Source organism: Rhineura floridana, chromosome 6 (genome assembly GCF_030035675.1).
Source record: "Rhineura floridana isolate rRhiFlo1 chromosome 6, rRhiFlo1.hap2, whole genome shotgun sequence".
In the NCBI taxonomy this organism is placed as follows: domain Eukaryota; kingdom Metazoa; phylum Chordata; class Lepidosauria; order Squamata; family Rhineuridae; genus Rhineura; species Rhineura floridana.
Window position 1 is genome coordinate 84,486,929 of NC_084485.1, and position 20,900 is coordinate 84,507,828.

The following is a 20,900-nucleotide window of genomic DNA, read 5'->3' on the forward strand; positions in this document are numbered from 1 at the left end:
GTTCTGTAATGCCAAAAATGTGATGGAAGGTATGCTGAAGCTTCAGAAACCAAGCAGCTGTTGAAACAGATCTAAGATGTTGTGTGTCTAAATCTCATAATTTCATATCTATTGCAAGTTAGATGGAGTTTGTTTGAATTATTTTGCATTAGCATGGCTTTGTTCACCAATGATGGCAAATGTTCTTATTTGGTAATCTGTTGGCTTTCAAGATTACATCAACACTTTTCTATTCTGATTTTTTATTACTGTGATCCATGAGCTCATTCTGTTTAATTTTGGGTTGATTAGAATTTTGGAAAGTTGAAATTGTAACTACACAATGCACAAGGTTCCAGAATAGACTAAAATTATAAAAATTTCATCACTCAAAACACTGCATCCAATTTTGTACACCAATGTTGTGACAAAGACGTTCTACAGAACAGGATTTTCATACAATTTTATCCAGAGACCTCACAGATAAATCTTAAAGCAACACAGACATCCTATGAGCACCATAAAAATTCTGCTCCTTATTTAAGTATTTGTGTTTGTTTACCTTGTATTTCAGTTGTCGGACCAGTAACAGAAAGAGCTTGATTGTAACCTCCAGCACATCTCCAACACTTCCACGCCCGCATTCTCCACTCCATGGCCATGCAGGTAATAAAAAATGTTTTTCCCCCAGTAAATTATTTTTGTCAGATCAGCTATTGTTTTCATTATGCTGGGCATCTGTTTTTGAAGTGAATATGATATTTGGGACTGAACTGGGTGAAAGCTTTTGAATAATTTGTGTCCTTAATTTTGACAACAAACAGCATCTGTCTGTGGTTTATAGCTTGGGCATCATGTCATAATGTAGTTAATCATCTCGCTATTTGAAATGCACAACATTTTTAAAATAGTCTCAAGTTTATTTTGTGTTGCAGTCATATTTCTTTTGTTACTTTCTGTCCTGCCTCTTGAACAGATAGATAAATTTCCAGTTTCATTGTGTCCCATTCTCCTAGATGATTTCCTACCAAATCGCTCTAAAACATATTGTCCCTAAAAGGCCAGATCAGTCCAGTGAGCTCTCTGCCTCTCTATAGTTAAAGCATGTCATCCATTTAAATGAGTTGGATCTCTCTACGTTTCTTAAACCATCTTGTTCATGCCACCTCTAAGATTTATATCAACACCCGTTCTAAACCACTGTGTTATTGCTTTAGTTGATAAAATAGACACTGCAACAACTGTGTGTTGTAGAAAAAATCCCCAGTTGCATATAAATAACGAAGTGATTTATCAGAAATTCTAGTAGATCTGGACATCATGGGAGGGGGAGTTTAGCTAGAGCTTGTGAGACACCTCTCTCATGAGTGCCTTATGCCACATTGCATGGGACAATCAAATGTTTTGTTTACTGGCTGATGGCTCCTTTAATTTAGCTAAAGCAATTTATGTTGAGAATTCCAAGAGGATTAATATATAAAACTCACCCAAGTCATGGTATATATTTTTTTTGAATATAAAAAGATATGCATTATGTTCTACTAGTTGTCGGTGCTAGCACTTTGAAATGTCTTTGGTTAGCATTTAAAAAACTAAAAGGAGAAATGGATACTGTCTTGACTGATCTAGTTTTTCAGTAAACCATAGGGTGGCATTCAGTGCTAGTCCAGAGCAGACCCATTGAAATGAGTAGATGTGACTAACTTAGGCTCATTAAATTCAATGGGTCTGATCTGAGTAGGACTTAGTTGAATACAACCCATAGTGTGTGAATGTGGAAACTATTGTTTACTTAAACCAGGATCAAACTCAGTCCTGGACTGCTGGCAAGTTATGGTTTAAGAAAAAGATATAACATGCAATACAACAGCAATTGTTATTTTTAAAAAACACTCAGGTAGTGTTTGGGGCCCTGCATAGTTGCTTTTTCATGGTAATGCCATGGTTTAGTGACCATGGTGAATGCTGCTAATATTTCAGGATAATGTATTTTTATTTGATTGATTTTTATCCCACCCTTCCTCCCAGTAGGAGCCCAGGGCGGCAAGCAAAAGCACTAAAACACTATAAAACATCATAAAATCTGACTTTAAAATATATTAAAATAAAACATTTTTAAAAATAAGATTTAAAAACATATTAAAAAGCAATTCCAGCACAGACACAGACTAGGATAAGGTCTCTGCTTAAAAGGCTTGTTGAAAGAGGAAGGTCTTAAGTAGGCGCTGAAAAGATAACAGAGATGGCACTTGTGTAATGTTTGAGAGGGAATTCCAAAGGGTAGTGCCACAGCACTAAAGGTCTGCTTCCTATGTTGTGTGGAATGGAGCTCCTGATAAGATGGTATCTGCAGGAGCCCACATTTGTAGAGCTCAGTGATTGACTGGGAATATCAGGGGTAAGGCAGTCTTTCAGGTATCCTGGTCCCAAGTTGTGTAGGGCTTTGTACACCAAAACTAGAACCTTGAACTTAAGCCGGTAGCTAAGAGGTAGCTAGTGCAATTCTTTCAGCAGTGGGGTGACATGTTGGCAATACCCTGACCCAGTGAGCAGTCACGCTGCCTCATTTTGCACCAGCTGCAGCTTCTGGACCATCCTCAAGGGCATCCCCACATAGAGCATATTACAGTAATCCAGCCTGGAGGTTGCCAGTGTATGGACAACAGTGGTCAGGGTATCCTGGTCCAAAAACAGCTGCAGCTGTTTTACCAGCTGAAGCTTGTAAAAGGCACTCCTAGCCACTGAGATCACCTGGGCCTCTAGCGACAAAGATGGTTCCAGGAACACCCCCATACTATGGACCTTCTCTTTCAGAAGAAGTACGACCTCATCTAAACCAGGCAACTGACCAATCTGAACTCAGGAGTCACCAACCCACAGTGCCTCCATCTTGCTAGGATTCAGACACAGTTTATTGGTCCTCATCAAGTCCACCACCGAGTACAGACACTGGTCCAGGGCTTGCACAGCCTCTCCTGATTCAGATGTTACAGAGAAATAGACCTGGATATTGTCAGCATACTGCTGACACCTTGCCCCAAATTTCCTGATGACCACTCTCAAGGGTTTCATATAGATGTTAAACAGCATGGGAGACAAGATGGTACCCTGAGGCACTCCACAGTACAGCTCCAGGGGGCCAAAAGACAATCACCCAATGCTATTCTCTGAAAATGACCCTGGATATAGGATCAGAACCACTGTAAAACAGTTGCTCCAATACCCATCTCACCAAGTCGGCCCAGAAGGATGTATCAAAAGCCGCAGAGAGATCAAGTAAGAATAACAGGGTCGCACTCCCCCTGTCCTTCTCCCGATAAAGGTCATCCATCAGGGCAACCAAGGCTGATTCAGTCCCATAACCAGGCCTGAACCCAGACTGGGTTGGGTTAAGATAATCTGTTTCATCCAAGAGTACTTGCAATTGCTGTGCCACAACCGTCTCAATCACCTTCTCTAAAAAGGGGGTATTGGCAACCAGTCGGTAGTTGTCACAAACCAATGGGTCCAGGGTGGGCTTTTTCAGGAGTGGTCGGATCACCGCCTCTTTCAAGGAGGCTGGAACCACTCCCTCCCGCAATGATGTGTTCGCCACACCCTGGATCCACTCGGTCAAGCTCCCTCGGCAAGCTTTAATAAACCAAGAAGGGCAAGGGTCAAGAGGACACATTGTTGGCCACATCATTGCAAGCACCTTGTCTATGTCATCAGGCCACATCAACTGAAACTGTTCCCAAGACACTGCAGCAGACGTTGCACTGGCCACCTCATTGGGGACTACAGTAGATGTGGATGGGGCATCAAGACTGCTACAGAGGCAAGCAACTTTACCCTCAAAATGCCTTGCAAACAATTCACATTGGGCCTCTGAAGGGTCTAAAACTGCATTTCCTGGAGTTTATGTCAACAGACCCCTGACAATACGGAAAAGCTCCACTGGATGGCTACTTGAGGATGCGATGGAGGCAGAGAAGTGGACCTTCTTCACTGCCACACAGTAGGCACCGTTAAGATGTTTTACTCATTTCTCCAATCGGTTTCTCCATATTTTGTCCTTACAGTAGCCTCTTGCCCAGAGTATAGGTTGTGCATCAGGACAGTCAGATGCTGTGGCACCCCCATTTCTTTTAAAACATTCTATAGTTTTTCATGATCGACACAGTCAATTTGCTGTAATCTATAAAGCACAGGGTGATTTTCTTCTGAAATTCCTTGGTCCATTCCATTCTCCAATGTATGTTTGCACTATGATCTCTAGTGCCTCTTCCCTTTCTAAATCCAGTTTGGACATCTGGCATTTCTTGCTCCATATATGGCAAGAGCCTTTGTTGTAGAATCTTGACCCTTGCTTTACTTGCATGGGATACTAAGGCAATAGTTCAATAATTCCTGCATTTCCTGGGATCCCCTTTCTTTGGAATTGGGATGTATATTGAATGCTTCCAGTCTGTGGGCCATTGTTTAGTTTTCCATATTCGTTGAAAAATTTTTGTCAAAATTTGGACAGATTCAGTCTCAGTAGCTTGTAGCAACTCTATTGGTATGCCATCTATTCCTGGTGATTTGTTTCTTCCAAGTATTTTAAGAGCAGCTTTCACCTCACATTCTAAAATTTCTGGTTCTTCATCATCATACAGTTCTTCCATGAATGAATGTGTCATCCTGGCATCTCTTTTATAGAGTTCTTGGTGCAAACTGGGCCCCACAATGCTGGAGAGGGTGCTCAGGGGCAACCATGTCAAGAGCCCGATACGCCTCGTTGTTCCACAGCATGACAAGGGCTTCAACAGGGTCACCTGCTCTATCTACTGGGAACTCCCCCAGGGCATTCAGGAACCCTGTGGATTCCATTAGTCTCTGGGGGTGGGCCATCTTAATCCGTCCACTGCCCCTGCAGTGGAAGATTGGAGGCATAAGTCTAAACTTCACCAGGAAGTGGTCTGACCATGACAATGGGGTGACATCCACCCCCCCCATCTCCAGACCACTCCTTCCTCTTTCTGGTGCAAGATTTAGATTGAGAGTGTGCCCTGCCCTATGCGTCGGGCCAGTGACATCTTGAGACAGTCCCATGGTCGTCATGGAAACCATGAAATCCCAAGCTGGAATACTAGATGCAACCTCAGCTTGGACATTGAAATCACCCAGGGCTATCGTTCTGGGCTCCTCCAATACCACAGCTGAGACTTCCTCCGCCAGCTCAGTCAGAGAAGCTGCCGGACAGTGGGGTGAATGGTACACCAGCAGCAACCCTAGTTTACTGTCCCCTTGGCCCAGCATCAGGTGCAGGCCCTCACAGCCAGCTCCAAGACAGAGTGGCTTCCTGGTAACAGAGATGGAAGTTCTGTAGACCACAGGAACTCCTCCTCCCTGTCCCTGCAGCTTGTGCTAGTGTTGCACCGAGTATCCAGATGGGCAAAGCTGGGTCAGATCAGCTCCTCCCAGCTCACCCACTCAGGTCTCGGTAATGCACACCAAATCGGCACCTTCATCCATTATCAAATTAGAGTTCAGTACTCTCTACTTCATAAAGCTAAGAGAGATATCATCTCCCTTTCTGGAGATAGTGATCCAGATTGCCGTGGTAGTGTATTCTAATCTTTGGCATTGATCCAGTCCTGCTGGGGAACTCCAGATGCTATAATTACTTTGCTAAGAAGTATGAATAGAGTTTAAGCACATGCTGAAAACAGTGGCTATGATTGGTTTCTACCTCTTAGTGAAATGCTGCAGTTCATTCTGTTCAAAGAGTTCTTCATTAGATGACAGCATATCCCCCTGTATCCTCTTTGGACAGCAAAACTGAGGGAATGGTAGCAGTTCAACTAGAATGAGCCATCTGTTCCTCTGATTTCAGAGTGGTTTATCTTACATGGCTGGTATCCCAGCAGACAAAAGTCTTTCTTTAGTTCTCCAAATAGTGTTTAAAAGGTTGCCTGTTGACCTTTGACATAATAAGCATCTGGCAGCTTGAATGCCCAAATAGAGCATTCTGCTTTTGGTAACTTCAGAGTAAAAATGGTGTTGCAGTAGTTGTGCCTTTTTCTTCTCCTTAGCCACCCAGGGCAAGATGGTACTGGCTTAAACTGGGGAGTAGATTTCCTCTAAGAGTTGTTCATTTCTTATTGTGCCATTGTAGTCTACTGTTGTGAAATGTAATGCATATTCACTTATTAGTGACAGGATTGTTCTTGGATTGCTTCTTCTAATCCATCCATCCATCCAAACTGATGACACCACCAATAAAGACAGACTTGCCCACATCAGCTTTTTTCTAGTATATACAATGGGGACCTGTTCAGCTTTTCATGGGTTCTTGTGATCAGTTCCTCTGGTGTTTGCCCTGTTAATAGAAATTATTGCCCATAAATATGTAGATAAATATCTGGGTATTATTGAATCTCTCTCATATATACACCCCCCTACATAATTAGATAAAACAGATTGCAAAATTCTACTGTTGTCCTAATTAGTAGTAGTGCATTAGCTGGCCTTAATTTTACATTTTCAAATTAATTATTTTTTATCTTTGCCATAATGTAACCTAGCTTGATTAAATATTCTGTCTGTTAATTTGAAATTCACAACATACATTTTCCAGAGAATGTAGCATCTGGATTGAGACTAATAGGATTTTAGAGATTGATGGTCCTAATCAAATGGTTCTTGAAGAGTAGCTTAAAGCTCTTTGGATGATTGACATTACTTCCAAGGCTTTATGATTTTTTAAAAATGTATTAACTGCACACTGCAATAGAGTTTTAGGAGATTCGAGTCCTGGAGCCCAGTATACAATTGCACATTAGAAAACATTCAACCTAATCACAGGCTGCATTTAAATATCCTTTATGATGGGATACACTCTTCCTTATTTTATTTTTTAAAAACCTACCTTCAACCTGAAGGTTCCGAGGGTGGTTCACAACATTTCAGTGAAATACAAAATAGCAGATAAAACATAGAAACCCAGAAATCTAGCATGCATCATAAAGCAGTATTCATGAAACAGGAATGAGTTGTATAAATAAGTCACCTCCAACTTGGGGAACAACCATATCCAGTGGAAGAGTGTTCCACATCCAGGGTGCCATATCAGAGAAGGCCCTGCTCTGTATTTGTCACACAGTGAACTTAGCTGTTGATGGAACGGCTTGCAGGGCCCCTTCTGCAGATCTTAAGGCATGGGTTGGCAGATAATGGGAGTGGTACTAGCAGGTTGCAATCAATCACAACACTCTCATATACAAAGAAAAAGCACACTCATCACATATTCTATTATTGGGCTTTCAGTTAACACAAATACTCACTTATGTCTTACAATTCAGTGACAAAAGCCACTACAAGGAAGATTAAGTTATGAGGCAATTTTGAAGTGTATTTTATCTTAGTAAATTTGTGCATACATTTTGAATGTTTGTTACTAATGCTATGCGGTGTCCAATATTTGAACTGTTTCCTCATCCTTTGTAGACAGTGAGCTTGTGGTGGCATATTGCTTACCACAACTGTAGATGTACATGGCTATAGGGAGCTGTAAATGATGTATCACTGGTCTCCTACAACTGAGCAAGGTCCCTCAAATCTTCACTGGCGAAACCTCAGTGCTGGTGCCACCCACAGCCCTCCTTGCATCCTAGTCCCACCCCTCTTTCATATCCTGATACAACCTCCGGATATGAAGCTTAAGAAAATTCTTTAAAATATTTGTTTTTATTTGCCTGAAGAGGGCAAAAAGAAGCCAGTAAGATTAAGAACACTATCTATATGTATGCAAAATCATGCCATCTATGAGAATCACTTATACCAGTTGTATACCAGTGTGGTGTAGTGGTTAAGGTGTTGGACTATGACCTGGGAAACCAGGGTTTGAATCCCCACGTAGCCATGAAGCTCACTGGGTGACCTTGGGCCAGTCACTGCCTCTCAGCCTCATGAAAACCCTATTCATAGGGTTGCCATAAGTTGGAATCGACTTGAAGGCAGTACATTTACATTTTATTATGTATGTAGCATGTTTCACTACAAATAATATTACATGGATGTTAACATTTTTCATACGAACTTAGACTGTGTTCACATGCCTTGTTAAACCATGGTTTAGCATGACATGCATGATCTCAAATGAGCCTGCCAGCCTTAAGCTTGTGCATTCCCCCTCCTCCTAACACACAGCTGGGAGGATGACTTTGGAAGGTTCACTGTCAATTTTCTTTAAAGTTTGTCATTATATCCAAATTGAGAATCTGGTTTGTCACTTAACTGTTGTCAGTTTCAAAACAAGCAAACTTCAGCCATGGTTATGAAGCTGACTTATTTAAACTAATCAGCATGCTTTGCAGTTTGGACTCGATAGCAAGCAAGCTTTAAAAGAAATTCCAATGCTGTCCTCCCAGCCGCATGGTGAGGGGGAGCATGGAAACCAAAGGCTTGCTTGGCTGGTTGCAGCTCATCCATATCACATTATACCATGGCTTAGTGTGACTTGCAAAAGCAGCCTATGCCATAAATTCCTTAGATAAGAACTTGATCATATTATGGGTTTTCTCAGTATATTGTACATGGATCCCTGCTTCTAATTTCTGGATTTTGTGTATTTTTAATAGTTGTTAATTAATCTTAACATCGAAGAGGGAAATACAGTCAAATGAGACATAATAAACCAGAGCAGTACCTTCTGTGTGTACATTTATGAGGGAGGTGGTGCAACTGGTGGTCCAGACCAACTCAGTGTTCCTTCATGCAAATATATATGTATATGGAGTATACAGATATGTGATATATCTGAAAACTTTCTATCCCAAGGGTTTTGTATACAGTATTTTTAAAAACATAGGGTTGTATTCAGACTTGTAATGACCAGAGTTCTGCTCACAATGAAGGAAGAGGCTATGTAGGTCATTTTCTCAAATTCCTTCTTCCCCTGGAGCTTCTTGTGCCCTGAAAAACTGCTCTGGAGGATCAGGGAGGTGGTATTGGGGGCTGCAGCGGGAATTGGCTAAGACTGTCTCCTTCTTATGTGGAGTTTCTACAGCAGTGGTTCTCAACCTTTTTTGCTCCATTCCCCCCTTTCACCATTGTTCAGAATATAATTCCCCCCTTCCCAAGATAGTCTCTCATAGCGTGTTGACGTTTTGCGAGTGACGGTGGTGTTTCTTGTGAGAGAAAAATTTCTTAGTTTATATTATAACAGAATTTCTTGGAGCACTTTCTGGTCTTTAAATAATAATTTAATTTTGCAAATGAAAATAATGCTGCATGTTCAAGAATCTATTTTAATCTGTGACATTCAATAAACTTTATTGAATGTCGCAGAATAAATTAAAAACAAACTACAATTTTACAGATTGTATATAATCTACAGGACATCACACTTTGCTGAATAGTGGTCCCAATTCCCCCCCTGGAACCCTAAAATTCCCCCCTGGGGGGGAATTCCCCCCTTGTTGAGAACCCATGCTCTACAGGATTCTGATTCCTTCCATGAACAAAAGGAGCATGTCTGAGTCAACTCATAGATTATTAAAAGGGATACTTCTTCATAGGATAAACTGAACTACAATTCCTAAATTCCCCTTCTCCCTGCTATTTTCAGTGTTTTCACTTTGACAAGTAGAGTAAGACTGCTAATTGTTTTTGATCTTAAGCTGGGAAATATCTCATCTGGGATCGAATTAAAATTCCAGAGTTTGGAAAGAAATATGCCACACACACCACAATCAACCTATTATTAAGGAGTCTGAGCTATCTATCACATTATGTGATGTGCTGCATGTGTTAATGCCATCAATTTCATTTGTTCAGTCAGACAATTTCTGTTGCTTCAAATGTAAATCTTCTACTGAAAGTTGATGTAAGTTAAATTTATTAGATTACTACACAAGTGGGTAATCATATGTTACACTAAATAGGTATCCTGGTTACCTTAATACTAATTCATCAGATCCCATGGTCAAATAACATATTTCCACCTGTAGAAACAATTAAAGGTCAGCTCATTTAAAATGGTGTAGAGTAAAAATAGTTGTCATTTACCGGCAACTGCACGGGGAAGTTTCATTGAGTTGTACAGCATTTGAGGCACTCATCAGATACAATAACATAAATTGTTGGTTTTGAATGCAGTACAGATGTCAATATTTTGTCATTTTTTCAACAGGCGGAAGTCCATTGGACAGTCCCAGAAATTTCTCTCCAAGTGCACCTTCTCACTTTTCCTTTGTTCCTGCCCGTAGGTATGTGTGCACATTTTAATTCTGATTTTCATATCAAAGCCATGTGAGGCCATTCTTATTTTCTGCTGCTTAAGTAAGCTGGAGTTGTGTTCCTGACTGACTCACTAACTCTCAAGAATTATTTTTAAAAGTTTGTTTTTGCTGGCCTCCCATCCAGAATTTGAGGCATTGCAAAAAGGAAGCATAAGGAAGGGGGGGGACGCACACGAAGAAGACATGGTTCAACCAAATGTTTATGTTTGTGTTTATGTTTGAGAAAATGGATTGTAGATTCCTATGCATATATTTCAACTTATGTGTTGGGAGATGCAAAGAGCTATGAAGTTGCTGCCCTTTGTATCCTGCAGTAGAAATTGGGGTTGAGGATGGGGAGGGAGCTAATACACAACATTTGAATAACCTGCTACATCTTCATTACCCTTATTTCTAGTTGGTTTGCCATGTAAGGATGGGGACTTTGGCCTTAACATGCCCAGCCTGACTGCAGGGAGCCAGGATTTACACTGGACACAGTCCAATTGCTGGATAAAATTGGGAGGCGTAATAATTGATAGAGGCCCAATGCAGGTGGGACCCCCTCCTGCAGGTTGGCTAGTCTCTATTTAGTTTGGATTTATTTAGGTTGCCCAGTGCCTCTTGGTGATCCCTTCATGTAGGGATAATGCAGTCTGGCCAAACCCACACATCCCTGAGGCTTAGTCTCTGCCAAAGCAAAAATGCCATGGATGATAGCAGCTTCAGGACTTGCCTGGCTCCAGTTTAGATGGTTGCAATTACCAAACAAGCTGTATGTCATTGCTTTTTTATGACAACTAAATGCTGTGTGCCTTGGGAACTACTCAGGACTGAAGTGCAAAATGTTGGGTTGTCATATGATGCTAGTACAGTGCCTTGCAAAAGTAATCAGATCCCTGGCCAATGTTCTCATATTACTGAATTACAAATGGTACATTGTAGTCATGTCCTGCTCTTTGCCTGTCACAGTTCACACATTTTTAGAATATTCAAGAGAGCCTGTTAGCACTATCATCCTCCAATTGATAAGCTTTGCACTGGAAAATTTGGCAGGCTTACAAGGTGGTTTCTGCGTCAGTTGATCTCAAGTTAATAAACTGTGAAAGGCTGGTAAGCCTTCCTTCACACTTAAGATGTCTTAGAAGTTTTCCCATATGCCTATATCTTTTCTCCATCTCTGCACTAATGTCACAGGAAAGAGCTAGCACCATCACATTAATGCAACTGCAATTATGAAACCCCCCCCCCAAAAAAGAAACCAGTTTTGGACTTCTTGATCCTTATAATAACTTCCTACCTCACAAATTTAATGTCATGAAATTGCAATCCTGTTTGAGTGATCTGATTTAAACTCTCCTAACATCCTCCTATCCAAAGAATGCTACCAACAATGGCATCTGAAACAGTGCTGCTTCATTTTCCAAGTGGTGTGATGGGTGCCTTTCATTTGCTGCTGAAGAAATCTTCCTCCACAGCCCTCCAATATGCTGTGGACCCTGAATTCTCTGGCTTTATCAGTATACCCAACTGCTTGAGTTCAGTGGGATTTACTCCCATGCAATCTTATTGAGTTCAGTGGGATTTACTCCCATGCAATCATGCTTAGGATAGGTAAGTCTGATCATGGGGAGGGAGGCCTGGAGTGGGCAGGGAAGGAGGAAGAAGGAGGAGGAGAGGAGGAAGGAAGAAGAGAAGGGGACAGGCAGGTCTGATGATTTGCATACTTATTCAGTTCAATGGGATTTACTCCTGTGAAATCATGATTTGGATAGATAAAACTGATCATGAGGGAGGAGGGGGGCAGGGGAGAGTAGATGGAAGGAGGAAGGGGGCAGAGAGGGGAGCAGAAGGAAGGGTGGGTGGATTGGGAGGGGGAGGGGGAGGGGAGAAGGAAGGGGAAGGAAAGGGGCATAAGGGAGGTGATGGAAGGGAGAAGGAGGGGAGGGCAAGTTTGATCATTTGCATGCTTATTGAGTTCAGTGGGATTTACTCCCATGCAATCATGCTAAAGCTAAGCAGTTCCCAGTCTAGTCAGTGCCTGGATGGGAGACCATCTAGGAACCACATGTATGCTGCCTTGGGTTTCTATGATGAAAGAAAGGTGGGGTATAAATGTAATAAACAAATAATAATAAATAAGGGGATGGGGAGTGGAAGGGAGGGGCAAAGGAAGGGGTAGGGAAGGGGCAAGAGGGAGGGGATAGGAGGGAGGAGGAGGGGAGGGCAGGTTGATCATTTGCATGCTTTTTGAGTTCAGTGGGATTTACTCCTGTGCTATCATGCTTAGGATAGGTGAAACTGATCTGGAGGAGGGCAGGAAGAGGAAGGGAGGGGAGGGGGAGGGAAAAAAAGGGAAGGGAGAAGATTGGGTGGGTAGGCACTGGTCAGAGGGGAAGCTCCTTTCCTTTCCAAAAGGAAAACATTGTGAACAGTTTCATTGTTTTTAAGGGTTTCCCCCACCTTTTTTTTCTACAGCAGCCACATATAGTCTCCCACCCAAATTTAAACCAACGCTGTCCCGGGCCACATCCACACCAGACCCTTGTTTCACTTTAGACTATCATGGCTTCTCCTAAAGAATCCTTGGAAGTGTAGTTAGTGAAGGGTGCTGAGAGTTGCTAGGAGATGCCCTGTTCCCATCACAGAGCTTCAATCAGAGCGGCTGACTGTTAAACCACCCTGGCCACTGGAGCTCTGACAGGGAAGTAGGAGTCTCAGCACTCTTCACAAACTACACTTCCTAGGATTCTTTGGGGGGAGCCATGACTGTCTAAAGTGAAATAAAAGTCTGCTGTGGCCCCCTGACTAGCCAAGCCAAACAGCTGTGAGTCTGGCTTTTAGAACACTGACAGTTGGTTCTTAATGAGCATGTCCAGCCTTATCATTGAATTCAATGCAAAATTTCTTAAATTAAAAATCAGCCGTGCATTTTTTCAACTTTTAAACTGCAGAAGATGAAGGTTAGAGTATGAGGCAAGGTCAGTAATAGGATTACATGTCCCCTGTGAACATGGCTGATTTTTAATTAATTTCAACAAATTATGAGAACTTTGACAGAAAAAAGTACAACAGATAATTTTTTTCTTTTGTTTTACACTTTGAACTCTCAATTCTCTCTGACTTTTGTGTATTGCAATGCAAATTTAGAGGGTTGTTAAGCAAGTGTTTCCGAGTTCAGGACCATAAGTTTTGTAAGGTTTTGGTCTGAAATGAGCTTATCGGAAGTAGCAGTATGGCATGGGGGTATTTTCAATTTAACATTGTGGAATGTGAAAAATCCATGCTGGGTATAGATTACAGCCACTGTTGTGGCTGTATAATTTGTAACACAGCAAAAATTATAAAATTAAAACTAGGCTAAGAGCTTTCTCTGGCTACCTGGCGTTCTTCTGAAATTGCTGCTGAGTTAAGATATATTTCTCTTGTATTTGGGTTATTGGTTTTATTTTTTGTATTTTTTAATTTGATTTTATTGTGCAATACTTTGTGTATATTGTATAGAAAATTTTCATAGGTGTTTATTTCATAATATTTATTTGCTGACTTATCTATGATCACACTTCCACTCATACTGGGAGAAGCACACACTGTCCCTAGATGAAATTCAAACCTGTTTACAGGCCATATTGAGAATGCTTGTCTGAAGTAAAGTGGGTTTTAAGGCTACCAGCGTGGAACCCTGCCCTGTCAGCCCTTGTTAAAAAAAACCAGCATTGTTGGCAAGTTCTCCAGTTATAGCTCCTGCATTGGATGTCACTGCATGCATGTCTGTCTTTCCAGGACATCGATTGTGTCAGCAAGATTTTATATTTGTTTAGTCTTAGATTATCTGGGGCGGGGAAAGGATTTGTCTCCTTTTCCACTGGTTTCTTTCACTGGAATATGTAGCTCCTATTGCTTGTATTTGTCTTTCTCTAGAGTTTCAATTCTGGCTACAAGTTCCCTGATTACCAAGGCCTGCCTTCTTGTTAGAGAAAGAGAATAGTAGATAAGCTTTTAAATAAACCAAGTTTCTTGGAAAGGACTTTTTAGCTGTTATACCTAGCTGTCCAAAATCGTATCTGGCTGTCTAAGATATGCTTGGATATGAAGCAGGGCCCTGTAGAAACCTAGCTACAGGGGGAAAAGTGGAAGTCATCAGTGCCAACTCCCTTTCTCCCAGTCGTTACTCAGTGCAACAATACCTTTCCCCAAGGATAACTGCAAAAGAGACCCAAGGATATCCCTTGCTCATATTGCAATACATTGTGCAAATGCTGGGTTTGTGCCTTGCCCTGTGAAGTCCTCTACCACCCCTCTCCAGCCTGCAGCCACAAACACTGTCCCAGCCTCTTGAGCCATATTGCAGTGTCTTTAGAGCTGATCCCAAAGTCTGAGTTTGCCTTAGTCACCAGTGGTCTTGCTGTGTCAGCTACTGCGTATTGCATATTAGCTTTGCAGTGGGCACTAGTTTACCAAGCCAGTCATTCACCATCTCTCTTGCCACACTCACAGGAGACAGATAGTGAGAGGAGGGCCATCTACCTTAAAGACCAGCCCTGTGTCATTCACCAGTTAGCTCTGCTGCATGAGGCAACCTACACTGGACCATGTCACATGAGCCCCTTCCCCCATTTTACAGGCTCCCAAAGATCCTGGGGCAAAGCCACCTCACCAAAATGTGAAGTATGGGGAGCTTTGAGAGAATAGCCATGTGCTACTTTATCCTCTTTAGGCGGAATATTCCATCTCGAATGTTTTAACTTGTGTTGTTTGGTTCGCCTAGAGTGTAATGCTTTGACAGCCTCCTTACCCCTTTAGCGCCTTTGCTTGGTATGTTATTCTATTAAGCAAATGGTTTTGTCCATTGTTAGAATTCCTTTCACATAGTTATCAATGTTTTTACATGTATTGTCATTGACTGCCACTCTGGCTTGCTGTGTTATTTTGTAGTAATTCTTACATCCCTGCTTTTGTGAGTGTTTAATTTGTCATTTAACTGAGCACTTTTCAAGCCTGAGAAGCAAAGATGAACAATTCTCAAAACTGAGTGTTTCAGTGGTTTTGGAATTATTGCAATGGAAATAAAAGGATGCATATTTTTCAAAACTAGAGGATTTTGCCACATTCACCTTTTAATCAGTGCATATGCACCTTTTATTTTTATCAATATTTTATAAATATAAATGCTGCTTCTTCAACCATAAAAGTTCCCAGGTGATTTGGAAGCATAAAAATATCAATTTATTACCTGCTTTCAAGGAGATTATGTTCATAGTTTTTGCTCCTGGTTTTTATTATTGATACTGTTTTTTTTATATAGCCATGGACACAGGGCAGACAGGTAATGGTACAGCAGATATATATTATGTGGAATGCAAATGGAATGCTTTTGCATGCTTTAGTCCCAGTGAGTTTATATGCTGCCATAATCCCATTTAGGCATACTGGTGCTAACTTTGTCAGTTGTGCTTTTTAATATTTAGCAACCCTTCCTCTAAAAGAGAATGCTGCTGTTCTTCTAAACATGATCTTATAGTGCAATCCTTGCATGTCTACTGAGAAGTAAGTTCCATTGAGTTCAGTGGAATTTACTCCAAGGTAAATCTGTATAGGATTGAACCTTGGTAAAGCTGATCTAGTTCTGCTCCAATATAATATAATATAAAATAGCTATAAAATTACTTTAAAAGAGAAGTAGTGACCAGGATTTAAAGAAGCTCATGTCTTCAGGGTTTCTTTTTGAGTGGAGCACATATTTTATGCTGCATCCATTAACTCTAACTATCCAGATCGATATTCTTGACTGCATGGGGGTACAGAAAGCTGCCTATGCATTTATGTATACAATTTGACCCCCAATTATTTATTTTCAGGATGTTTTATTGTTTTTTTTTTTTTCAATAATTTTTATTCAGATTTTCATAAAACATACAAGACGAAATCATAAAACATTCAAAGACAAAAAACAAAATCAAAAATAGTTAAACAAAAAGAAAAAAAGAAAAAAAAAACAAAAATAAAAAATAAAGAGTAAAATATTGACTTCCCATTTGTCAAAGATCAAATCAGTTATAAGTCTATAATATATAACAATCCTGTCTCTTAAGTCATATTATAAAATCACTTTCCTCCAGTAGTTATCTTACTTAATCATCAAATCTCATAAACATTACTTTATTCTTTCCACAAAAAGTCAAAGAGAGGTTTCAATTCTTTAAGAAATATATCTATCAATTTTTTTTCCAGATAAGCATATCGATTAATCCATCTCATTACTAATTATGATAATCTTATTGTCATAACCATAGTCAAAATAAACATTTCAATTAATCCATCACATCAGAATCTGTTAGGTTCAGTAATTTCAGTAGCCATTGTTCTATTATCCCTATTAGTTCCATTTTCCATCTTCCATCTTCAGTAGTCTTGTTAAGTCCAGTAATTTCAGTATCCAATCTTCCATTATCAGTATTCCATAATAATCTTGCTGTCAAAGCCATAGTCATATAGTAAGAGTCTGATGGGAATTACCTCTATCCCAAATATTTTCTTGCCATCCATTCTGAATAGGTTGCTGAAATACTGCTGTAAAATCATATCTCTGTTCTTTTTTTCAAAATACACTGGGTCATCTCTTGAAAGTTTTTCCATTGTCACATGGCTGCAGTTAATTCCATAGATTTTCTCTATATTGGGCTCCATCACATCATTCCAGTCCAGAAGATTATCCATGCCATTGATAACTTTATCTCTAGAATCTTCATTAATTTCTTCAGAGATAACATTGAGTTCCAAACAATAGATTTTATTTCTAAAGTCCATAGACTCCAAATCTTGTTCCTGTTCCACGATTGTTCCAATCTCCGGGATCTCCTCTCTCACAGGGACCCCTGTTCCAGTCTCCAGGGTCTCCTCTCTCACAGGGACCCCTGTTCCAGTCTCCAGGGTCTCCTCTCTCACAAGGACCCCTATGTCTTTAATCTCCTGTGTCTCCAAACAATAGATTTTGTTTCTAAAGTCCATAGACTCCAAATCTTTTTCCTGTTCCACGTTTGTTCCAATCTCCAGGGTCACCTCTCTCACAGGGACCCCTATATCTTTAATCTCCTGCTTCATTTTACTCAATTCAATTTTCAGCTCCTTACAACCCTGTCGCAGGTTTTGTTTCGTTATCTCAATCTCATCCATTATTTTCTGAAACATAGTTATTTCCAGATTCTCAGCCACTTTCTTAATTGCCATTTTAAAAGAAAAATATAGGAAAACCACTTCTTATTTCAGCAACAATTGGGTTAATACTCCAAACTTGGTGACATCACAGTATAAACAAAGCAGACAGCCTTATCTCTCCATGCTTAAGTAAACAAAATGCAGTTCCCAGGATCGAAACAATTAATGGCGGTCGTCAGGAAACAGATTCGTCAAAATAAAATAGACCAAAAAGAGAGTAGTCTCAGACAATATAATATTCTTCAAAATAAAAATCTGGAATAGAAATCCCTCTTCTGTGTATATCTTTAGAATGCAAATCCAGGACAGCTTTTTGCAACAAAAACAGAGATAAGCTATTAATTAGTGAGTAGCAGAGAGAAGTTATGGCTCCCCAGTGAGATGTCAAAAACCGATCAATCTGGCAAATCTCTTTTAAACAGCAACAATTTAAGTCAAGTAAAAGAAAAATATAGAAAGAAGGGTGCTTGCCTGTTAGTGCGTTCTCTCTTAGAAGATAAGATGAACGTTCGCTTTATCAGATAGAGCTTGTTGTTGAAAATCCGTCCCACCTTCGTCGGCTGGACCTCGTCCCATAAATTAATGAGATCTGGTCGTCCCAACAAAAATAGGCTTTGAGGTTAATCTCTTCGTTTCTCCCTACCCGGGAGAAGTTTAATCAGTCAAAAAAAAAAAAATCTGACTGATATATCTGAATAAGCTTCTTTTGAGGCAGGAGCCCGTCTCAAAAGCAGGCACAGGCTAAGTCACCCTTCCCGGAAGTCAGGATGTTTTATTGTTGAGTATGATAAAGTAACTCTTCTGACAATCTCTCAGTTTTCCTTGAACTCCAAAATTCATATTTTTTGCATATTAAAATTATTGCTAGCTCATTTTGTGGTCTGGAAATTTCATCAAGATGTAATCTGAGTATCAGTCAGGAATATAATGTGAATATAATATATAATGCCATTGTAAGGAGTCATAGGCAAGACACAGCAATGTTGCCGTGTTGTACATCAATAGGAACATTGTGCCCTATAACAGTGATTAAACTCTAAGAGTAGTGATAAACTAGAGAGGATTTTGTGGACAGAAAAAGTTTATAAATCTTTAATAACTGTAATAGGCACTTTTAATGATGCATTTGCCATAAGAAGACTGCTTGAAACTTGTGTGTGGCAGCTGCTCCACTCAAGGAGCGAAATCATAGGTTACCTTTTGTTAAATGTATTGGCTGTGCTTAATGGGTGTCTTCATGTTGCATACAGGAATGTTTTGGGAAATGGTATGGAGATAGCCACTGCTGGAGACCAAACTATGTTGTAACATGGTCCATATGAAACAGCTTGCTGCATGACACAGAAGTAGTTTTAAGCACCTTCCATAAGACAGCCATAGGAGAAGTAGCCCCTGGGTTGCTAGCCCCATAGCATTTGGATACACAGCCAAAAAAAATAAAAAAACAACAGTGACATTTGAAGAACTTTTATGTTTAACCAATTGCCTAAATGTGGTTTTAATTACAGCATGGATTCTGTAACAGCTTTAAACAGCTTTAAAATTGTGATCCTGTGCATGAAGCATGAAGGCATTGTTTATTAAATGCTTATGCTGTTTCCTTCCCTAAACCTGAAAGAGATGGTGGGTTAGAAATATCAGTTGTATTCTTGCATCTGGTAGGTGGAATGAGATGACTGCTCCTTATTCAGGCAGACCAGATTTTCTTTCAAAACACCAAGATAATAATCACAACATTACCATTCAATACAAGCAAGAAATGCAAATCGGAAATCTTCCCAAACTGTGTTTCACTCACTTCCCTCTATATTTGCTAACTTAACTCTTACCTTGTGATCATATTTTGTGACACTGGACATGGTACTGTTCCTGCAGAATTGCATGCATATGTGCATAGATATCTGCCATAACTTTCTGTGTTCAGACATTTTTGAATTAAAGAAAGCATTTATCAGCTCAGAACTGGGACACCAACCCCATGGATTGCCTATTAAAATTGTGTTGGGTATAAGTTTGAAGAACTTAATTCAATGGTATGGCACTATAATGCTAGATTAGAAGAGCAGGATATGTACAACAAAACTACGACATCCCACGATCACTAGAAGGAACCCTGTGTTGACATTGTAGATTGGGGCGTAATGTATAGCTCTTGCAAGTACCACAGTCACTCTTTTTTGCAATGTCAGTGGTCAAGGACCGGTATGGCATGAACACCTGAGTACAAATGGATTGTTGAAGTCAGATATTCAATGACATAAAGTAGATTGTAGTATCAAGTTGCAGAATAGCAAAACAAAATTACATTTGTTAAGTTTGTGGGTTGTCTGAAAAGTATTATCAGTGTCCTGGATATCCTGTGGAACAACTATTTATGCGAATGTAGCCTATATAGATTGCAGAATCATACCTTTATCTATCAAATTATAAATGCTCAATCAGTTTGTTTTTGTTGCATCAGTCTATGGAGAATATGCAGTTCATATTGATAAATACAAAAATAGTTTTGATGAGTCAGTACAGTATCAGATTACTGAAATTGCACTGCAATTTCATTGCCACAAGCTGGTCAGATTTTTACAGCAGGGTTTTCTTAATTCAATGAAATGTGAATTTTGAGAATCCTAAAACATTTTTTGTGGCACACTTAATAATGTGTTTGGTGTAGGAGGTAGAATGTCAGACTGGGACCCGAGAAACCAGGGTTCAAACCCCTGCTTAACCATGAAGTTCACTGGGTGACCTTGGGCCACACTGTTTGTCAGCCTAGGTTATTTCACAGGGTTTCTGTGAAGATAGAATCGGGAGGGGAAGAAATATGTTTGTATGCCACCTTGAGCACCTAGGAGGAAAGGTGGATAGAAATTTAATAACTACAAATAAATAATATCAATTCATTTAAGGACAGGATGTGTGCATGTGATCTGACATTGAGAGATGCCAAAAATGTGTTCAAGTAAATACAGGAACCCTAAACAATTTTTTTTCTTTTTTTTTTTTGGTGGGTAGTGGCATTTATGCCATGGGTCAGCAACTGGCATCCTGTGAACAGCTTCTCACCTTCATAATCATTGTTGCCACAGCTTGATAGCCATCTGAAACATTTGAAGGGGATGTGCAGGTTATTTAAACAGAAGAGGTCTGTTACCCAGAAATGCTACTGCAAATTTTAAGTGATGTTGCTTGCATCTCCCTCTAGGACAGATGGGCGTCGTTGGTCCCTGGCCTCGCTCCCTTCATCTGGATATGGAACAAACACTCCCAGTTCAACAGTTTCAGTAAGTAAATTATCACCATTGTTAGTTAAGTTGTGAAGTACTTTTAATTCTCCTTGCTTCCAATAGTTAATAATGTCTATGATGTTTCTGTCAACCCTCCTTAACATGTATTATAACTTGTTAAATTTTGTAAGTCCTTTGTAATGGGACTTCAAAAATTGTGTAAACCATTCTTGAAGTCAAT

General features: G+C 40.1%; 1 protein-coding gene across 6 annotated transcripts in view; it reads left to right on the forward strand.

Moving 5' to 3' along the window:
- MAST2 (microtubule associated serine/threonine kinase 2) overlaps nucleotides 1-20,900 on the forward strand; it is a 284,336-nt gene that overhangs the window by 163,823 nt on the left and 99,613 nt on the right. For 5 of the 6 annotated variants that reach the window (XR_009763527.1, XM_061632847.1, XM_061632851.1 and 2 more), the window contains 4 exons: nucleotides 554-645; nucleotides 10,136-10,211; nucleotides 15,529-15,549; nucleotides 20,638-20,716. Coding sequence is in view for 5 of the 6 variants with exons in the window: in XM_061632847.1 (XP_061488831.1) it covers nucleotides 554-645; nucleotides 10,136-10,211; nucleotides 15,529-15,549; nucleotides 20,638-20,716 (268 nt within the window). In the remaining variant the exon portion in view is untranslated. The remainder of the gene's footprint in view (nucleotides 1-553; nucleotides 646-10,135; nucleotides 10,212-15,528; nucleotides 15,550-20,637; nucleotides 20,717-20,900) is intronic. The other variant, XM_061632848.1, reaches the window with a different exon arrangement.